The sequence below is a fragment of the Sorex araneus genome, chromosome 2 (assembly GCF_027595985.1).
Source record: "Sorex araneus isolate mSorAra2 chromosome 2, mSorAra2.pri, whole genome shotgun sequence".
Lineage (NCBI taxonomy): Eukaryota > Metazoa > Chordata > Mammalia > Eulipotyphla > Soricidae > Sorex > Sorex araneus.
This window is the reverse complement of record NC_073303.1, coordinates 356,449,563-356,457,651: the sequence shown is the minus strand read 5'-3', so window position 1 is coordinate 356,457,651 and position 8,089 is coordinate 356,449,563. Positions and strand designations below refer to the sequence as shown.

At 53.7% G+C, this 8,089-nt stretch overlaps 1 protein-coding gene across 2 annotated transcripts in view; it reads right to left on the bottom strand.

Annotated features, from left to right (window-relative positions):
• Nucleotides 1-4,092: 4,092 nt before the first annotated feature.
• KATNAL2 (katanin catalytic subunit A1 like 2) overlaps nt 4,093-8,089 on the bottom strand; it is a 34,845-nt gene continuing 30,848 nt past the window's right edge. For both annotated transcript variants that reach the window (XM_004616116.2, XM_055128156.1), the window contains exons 12-14: nt 5,906-6,068; nt 4,854-4,956; nt 4,093-4,328 (exon numbers count right to left, since the gene is read on the bottom strand). In XM_004616116.2, the coding sequence (XP_004616173.2) occupies nt 4,189-4,328; nt 4,854-4,956; nt 5,906-6,068 (406 nt within the window). In that variant the 3' untranslated portion in view covers nt 4,093-4,188. The remainder of the gene's footprint in view (nt 4,329-4,853; nt 4,957-5,905; nt 6,069-8,089) is intronic.

Genomic DNA, 8,089 nt, shown 5'->3' with positions numbered 1-8,089 from the left:
TCTCCTGGGTGGAACCAATATAAAATAAGCACAGCAAGGGAACAGGTGGCCAACGGCAACAGAACTAGACACTTGATTACAGAATTGAACTGACCTGTGCGGGGCAGGGGAGTGGGGGTACTAAAATCTCCAGAGCTGTGCCAAGTTGAAGGTGCTGGCATGAAACAACCCACTCCCACCCCCCGCCCCCCATGCAGTGAGCACAGAGCCATGAAAAGTGACCGCACCTACAGTATGTAGCAGACACCGAGTTTGGGGGGCTCTGGCCTGTGCTAATTTGGGCGGGGCCACACCTGGTGGTGCTCAGGGCTTACTCCTGTTCTGCACTCAGGATTCACTCCTTGTGGGGTACAGGAGGACCTGTGAGGTGCTGTGGGTCGAACCCAGGTCGGCCGTGTGCAAGGCAAACACCCTACCTGCTGTACTGTCACTCTGGCCCTCTTGTGCCATTTTTAAAAAGTTTGATTCAGCGACCGTGAGGAGTGTATCAGCCGTTTGAATGGAGTAAACAGGCAACAAAGCACACAATGAACTTGCACAGAGGTTCCCAACTTACGGGGGGCCCCCCACGCCCCTTGTAGGAATAAAGGTCACTCAGCGCTCCCTGGAAATCTTTAAGTGAACCCAGAGAAAGGGTCCAGAACTGTGTCTAAGGCCACCACCAGCATGCCTGGACGTTCCAGGGCCCCCTAATGGGAAGCCCACTTGGGAAATGGAGGCCCCCAGTAGAGGTGTTGGTGAGGCAGGAGGACTAAGTGATTCAAAATGAAGTTGGGGGACTGGGGCCATAGTGCAGCGGGCAGGATGCTCATCTCTCACACAGCAGATGGATTCGATCCCTGGCACCAGCCATGGTGCCCTGAGCACAGCTGGGTGTGGGTCCAAAACCATAAGAGAAAAAGGTCAGGAGCTAGAGGTTGGACAGGGGTAAGGCACTTGCCCTGCATGTGGGCAACCCAGGTTTGATTCCCAGCAACCCGTAGGATCTATCAAACACAGCCAGGAGGGATCCCTGAGCACTGCCAGACATGGCCTAAAGCTCCGCCCCCCCCCCAAAAAAAAGAACGAAGTTGAGATTATTTCAGCTAAATTCCTTCCAATAAATCCATCCATGAGGCTTCCGATAGAGCGTGGGTACCGCCAGAAATTCCAGGAGGTTTCAGTGGCCAGTCCCTTTCCCCGTTCTCTGGAGTGGCAGATGTGGCAGTATGAGGTCAGGGGTCCCGTGCTGGGTGGGATGCAGGCAAGGCTGTGTCCAGCTCCTCTTTTTGTCCTCAGCTCCACTTCCTGCACCTGTGCTTGAGTTCCGTAGGATTTTAAACTGTGGCCGCTGCTTAGAAAACATGTAGGACTACATTGCAGTTTCCTCAAACAGATTGCCCGTCTCTCCATAAATTTAGATGTCTACATTTACTGTAAAAGTAACCATAAAATATACCTATGTGTGTCTGTAACTCTATAAGCCATCCTCCACCCCCCCAAAGAAAAGTAAAGGTCTAACGAAGGCATAAACCTGCCAGGGGCACCTGCACAGAGTGCGGTGGGCTAGAGGGCGCGACCATTTGGAAGATGCAGAGTGGGTGGCATGTTGATAACTGAAACCAGTGGCAAGAAAACACAGTCAGAATTCGGAACCACCTCAAAGAATCAGGGCTCGAAGGCCCTGGGGAGAGAGGAAGGGACTCTGGGCAGGGTCAGGAAATAGGGGACTCAATAATAATAATAATAATAATAATAATAATAATAATAATAATTTAAAAAATGACGCTCTTAACAGAATGGTTGGGGTCCCCCCAACTCCACCCAGATGATTGCCCCCAGGTCACTGGGGAGCATGGAGGTCTGGTGCAGGTGAGTGGGTCTCTGCAGTGTGCTCAGTGGCAGTAGGTCAGCAGCCCAGGCAGAGCCGGAGACAGCAGGAGGTGCTGGGCCGCTGGCTTCGCAGCTGACCCGCACTCCGTCCCCTCGGAACCCCCAGGACAGAAGGCACGAGGTGGAACGCAAAGTTCATCCGCTGTCGTCAGGAGGCAAATGATCCTAAGAGCAAAAAACCAAAGCCCTGCGCAGGGGTGAGGTTCAGGGAGTGAATGAAAGGTCAGAAACATGTGGAAGTGTCTGTGCTCAGGACTGTCTGGGCCTGGGCGTGTTCTCAGTACAAAACGACCTCATCTCTGTCATCTCTGGCCGGCCGAGTGGAATCCAGTGACATCAGAAAACATAGGGATAGCCACAAGCAAATAAAGGGACCCACAGCTACAGGAAATGGCAACTGGACGGCTTTCAACGGAACACTTTGCCCCAGCCCACACTCCCCCCCCCCCCCCGAAGCACAGACATACGGGCGGGGGAATCCCAGAGCAAAGCAGATACTTCCGGAGACAGAAGTATCCCAGCTGATGCTCACAGCGAAGCTCATCCTGCGGAGAAATACCTTTCACATCTTTTCCTTTCATTATGTTTAAATTTACTACGTGAGGTCGTAAATTTCAGTTTGGCGACATTTTCTACGAGATGGCATTTTAAAGAGGCATTTGAGAACATTCTGCTCAAAATAAAACCCCTCCAGAATGCTCAGTTTCAAAGGATAAAACCTCATGGAACGTGCCTCTCTTGCAAATGTCATCTTCCTGGAAATGTTTCCCTTCCGGAGCTGCCTGCCCCCGAAAGGGTGGGGACAGCGGAGATGCAGAGGGACGGTCACTTTGTCTCAAGGACCGACGATGGCCCGAGAGGTGGCATTATTTAGTGGCAACCTTCAGATGTCATCACGAGTTGGCTGTGGGTTTCTGGGAGACATGTCGAGCTGCCTTTAACCTCTGGCACAGAGAAAAGGGAGGGGAGGAGCAGGGCTGCCCCAGGAAGCCTGAGATGCTCCTCTCCCCTCCTAAGCCCAGACATGTCTGCGGAGCTGGGAAGAGAAAGGCGTGGTGTGAGAGATGCTCTTAGGGGCCACAGCTGAAGCCATCTACCCAGAAAGTGCTCTGCACATCAGCCTTGCGCTATGCTCATGGCAGAAATCCTCAGTCTCGGGACAGAGAGAGTGGGGCGAGGCATTTGGGTTTAGGGGTTCAGGAGGGATCCCTGATGCCAAGCCAGGAATAAGCTCTGAGCACCATAAGGACTCAGACGCACCATAAGCACCATAAGCACTCACCACACTGGAGTACCGGAGATTGAACCCGAGTGGGCACCAGTGCAAGGCAAGCACTGCACCCACCCATGGTACTATTGCTCCAATCTGCTTCTCATCCTTGACAAGAACCTCGAATAACTACTTTGCAAAGGAGCCAGTGGCATGAGGTCGGGGTGTGGCTACTTGGATAAGGCTTTGCTGCTGATCAAATGGAATGACGGGTCAGGATTAGAGCTGATTGAGACGGAGCCTCTTTGTCAAGAATGAGAAGCAGGCTGGACGCGTGATTGTACAGTGGGGAGAGTGCTTGGCTTGCACACTGCCAACTCAGGTTCAGTTCCCAGCACCCCATGTGGTACCCTGAGCACCATCAGGAGTGATCGCTGAGCCCAGAGACATAAGGAAGCTCTGAGCATTGCTGAGCGTGGCCCCAAAACAGAGACAGGGTGGGGGGGGTGGGGGTGAGAAACACACTCAATTCCCTTCCCTGCCTCCATCCTTGTCCAGCCACTTTAAACTGCCACAGCTGGGCCATGGTGGGTCAGGCTGAGTGTCCAGTTGAGAACCACTGGGGACATTCCAAACACAACTGCCCCCAGCTCCATCTTTTACTTCAAAAGGATGGGGCTGGAATCATAGCACAGCAGGTAGGGCGTTTGCCTTGCACACGGCCAACCCGGGTTCGATTCCCAGCATCCCATATGGTCCCCTGAGCACCGCCAGGGGTGATTCCTGAGAGCAGAGCCAGGAGTAACCTTTGTGCATCGCCGGGTGTGACCCAAAAAGGAAAAAAAAGGAACATGGCAGGTCACAAGCAAGGAACACGACAAGAAAGTGTTAGTCCAAGTTTTATGCAATTTGGAAAAAACTCTCCACCACACAACCCATAACACATGTATGTCATTGACGTCTCCAAGTCGGCTCACGTCAACGGTGAAAATGGCTCAGATTTCCAAAAGCAGTTCAGTGGTCCCAGTGCCCCCGCCTCCCAGGCTGGGTCAGACTCTCTCGTACAGTCACAAACCAGGAGGGGTGGGGGAGAGGCTGCGACAATATTACATGGACTCGAACTCTTTTTGCCAGGTGAGGTACTTCTGAATCAGATTCTTTGCCGAAGGTTTGCTGTGGGCCAGCACATCCAAGAAGTCGGCAGTGGTCACTGTGTCCAGCCGGATCCCAAGCAAATGGCTGCTCTCTAGATGGGAACACAAGCGTAACCGCGCAAACATCGACCTTGAATGAATCAATGCTCTCGAGATGCTAATAGGCCTTCTCTCAAGACAATGCATAATGCAGCACTCTTAATGGTTAATGCAGCAAAAGACAAGACTTAAGAGAGGGCTGGGAGAACATTCTTTAATGTGGACCTTGGCCCCTGGAGCTCAGACCCAAAAAAAAAAAAGTGACTTCACTGGATGATCAGATTATTATTTAATATTTATATAGTGCTTTGACTGGACCTCACCCAACATCAGAGCGTGCCAGAGAAATAGAAGCCTGAACCTTAAGGAGGTTTTCAACTGGGAGCAAACTCGATTCAAAACACAACCCCAAGGAGGAGGGGACCAGCCCAGGGCAGGGGGATGATTTGACCAAAGACCGGTGCTGTGGGCAGAGCCTCCCAACTGCAAGTGCAAGGCGCCCTCTGCTGATGAAATTTTGGACTTGCACACACATTTCCTTTCTGGCTGTTTTTTGGCTGACCTGGACCCGACCCTACCTGATTGCTGATTTTCCAGGGTGTCGAAGATCTTCCGCACGGGCCGCATGGCTGCCTCCCTGCAGACTAGCTTAATGTCTGAGCCCGAGTAGCCCTCAGTCTCCTGAAACAGACAAAGCCCGCTGTGGGTCAGCAGAAGGCTGCTGCTAATTATGGTGACCACGTTCTCGAACGCTCAAAGGTGCCCCAGGAAACTCAGGCTTGGCGAGAGGAGGAGTGTTGCCAGCAGGCTTGGGTCAGCCAAGAAGCCCAGCTAACACCTTCCGCATGCACACGTGTGGAGAGGCTGGAGCACTCACATTGTGCACCACATTGTGCACCACGCCCCCCCCCCACACACACTGTCCATGGCCCCCCCACCCCCGCATCTTAGGGGCCCTCCAGGCCAGATCTGAGAGCACTCAGATCTGGCCTGGAGCACTCAACCTCTGAGAGCTCCATGATCAAGTGTCCACTCAGGAGACAGCGGGCCCAGAGCCTGTGGGGGCCTAGGCCCAGGGCCAGAGCTTCTCCACTTGGGGTAGTCTTCTTTTTTTTGGGGGGGGGTCACACCCGGCGATGCACAGGGGTTACTCCTGGCTCTTCACTCAGGAATTACCCCTGGCGGTGCTCAGGGGACCATATGGAATGCTGGGATTAGAACCCGGGTCGGCCGCGTGCAAGGCAAACGCCCTACCCGCTGTGCTATCACTCCAGCCCACCACTTGGGGTAGTCTTTGATTTAGTGGTAACAACAGTCCTTGGCGGCTCCCCTTCCCCCGTTTTTACAGAGGCAGTAGCTGAGCCGAGTTTGGAGGCTCCCTGAAGGATGGCAGGATGCATGTCACTCAGCTCCTCTGCGCCTACTACACCCTGCGCTCTTCGCCCCATGTCCCCCGGGTTCTCTTGGGGCCAGTTTGGACCACACCCGGCAGTGCTCCTCAAGGCTTCCTCTGGGCTTTACACTCAGGGATCACTACTGGTGGGTCGAGGATCAGCCAAGCACAAGGCCAATGCCCTACCCACTGTACTGTCCTGCCGGGAGAGGGGCCTTGGGCCTGCGGGGGCCTTACCCGGGCCAGCAGGTCGTAGTCCAGCTCGGTGCGCAGCTCCAGGGCGCTGCTGTTGCTGATGGGCGGCAGCCAGTGCTGGATCATGGCCCGCCGGGCCTCGGGGCTGGGCAGGTCCACCAGGATCCGCTTCTCCAGCCGGCGCAGCATGGCGCAGTCCAGCTCCCTGGAATCAGACCGGGCACGGACACGGCTGCGGCAGGAAGCCCACGTCCAAGGCAACAACTGGACTTGAGGAGCGAGTTAACGCTGCAGGAAGCCCCTGTGCATTTTAAAGGGTATAGGCACGAATGCCTGAGTGGACGGGACACTCACTGCAGGTTCCCTGGGAGTGGCAATGGATCCTCTATGTTCCATCCATTTTCAAATCGTCCCCAATCATCCCAAAATTACTTTCTCTAGGAGGCCCAAACAAAATCCAGCCAAGGACCATGAACTTCATGAGATGTGTGGCTTCAATCCCTGTAGTCTAGATCCATCTCCTTACCCCAACCCCCTTTCCAACAGTTAAGGTGCATTCTAGAGTGTCAGCTTCAGGGGATCCTGTAACCGGTTCCTCTCCCCTCACCCCATCCTCTAAGAGGGCACTTAGATGTAATAGTGCGTAAAGGCAATGCTCTGCCAATTCTGGGGAGAAACAGTTTCCAGTGTGGAAATATGGACCTTGATTAAACCATCTGTTACACTGGAGGACAGAATAAAGATATTTCCAATGTGCCACAGCAAAAACAAAACAAAACAAAACAACAAAAAACAAAAACAGAGGGGGGTATCCCTCCCATGTATGCTTTCTCAGAAAGTATGGATAGGCCAAGGGGGCGGGCAAAGGAGCAAAGATCCAGAGAGAAGCAGAGGGCCAAACACAGAAGTGGCAGCTCTGCAGGGTGCCAGGGCAGGGAACAGGGTAGGAAGGACAGTGAGCCCAGTCTGGAGCTGGTGAGGAGACTCTGGAAGGGATGGGCTGGGGGCACGCCTGGGTGAATCAGATCAGACAGTCGAGGGTGGGACCTGAATTAGTGGGAGAAGAAGGCAAGGTTGTGGGCAGGAATGGGGCAGAGTGGGGAGACGCCACAGAGAAAGAGAACCGCCAAAGTCATGCTTGGGGGACTCAGTTCAGATCTGCCAAGAGTGTCTTCACCAAGACGATTTGTGAACAAGATTAAGAATTGGTCTAGATGGCGGTAAAGGCAGGAATGGGGAGGGTCTCTGCAGGAACAGGGAGGGTCTCTGCAGGTAGGAATGGGGAGGGTCTCTGCAGGCAGGAATGGGGAGGGTCTCTGCAGATAGGAACGGGGAAGTCGATGAGATGGACCACAGAAGTGTCAACCCTCAAGCACCAAAAGGGGAGATGAAGTTCAAGATGAGAATGAAACCAAGCAGCAGAGATGAGCAGAAGAAACAGCAGGCCAAGGAACCAGAGAAACCGTACAGTGGGTAGGGCTCTTGCCTTGCACACAGCTCTCTGGGTTTAATTCCCGGCATCCCATATGGTCCCCTGAGCACCACCAGGAGTAATTACTGAATTCAGAGCCAGGAGTAATCCCTGAGCACCTGAGCAAAGGAAGAAAGCGAGGGAGGGAGGGAGGGAGGGAGGGAGGGAGGGAGGGAGGGAGGGAAGTAGGGAGGGAGGGAAGTAGGGAGGGAGGGAAGTAGGGAGGGAGAGAAGGAGGAAAGGAAGGAAGGAAGGAAGGAAGGAAGGAAGGAAGGAAGGAAGGAAGGAAGGAAGGAAGGAAGGAAGGAAGGAAGGAAGGAAGGAAGGAAGGAAGGAAGGAAGGAAGGAAGGAAGGAAGGAAGGAAGGAAGGAAGGAAAACGGACTTGGACTGAAGGCTGGCGCCTCATTTCTCCCATGGCTTTTCCAGGGATGGGCCGGGATCCACCCCCCCCCCACCCCCCGCAAAAGGGCAGAGGACTGTCAGAGCAACGTTCTCCTGGAAGAAGGTCTTCTGAACACAGGTCTCCCCATCCTGTCCACAGGGTACCAGAGGCTCTCTGGGGGAGGTGGGAAAGCAATCCCGGGTGATAAATGTCTCTATTGATCAGCTAATGCCCTAAAGCGAGAGATTTACCTCAAAATGACTTGTGGGTACAAAATAAGTGCAACTCTCTGACAGCTGGGCCTGATGAACACACTTTTAATGACATCAATAATAATACCATCATGCCAGGGAGGAAACAAAGGACAAATG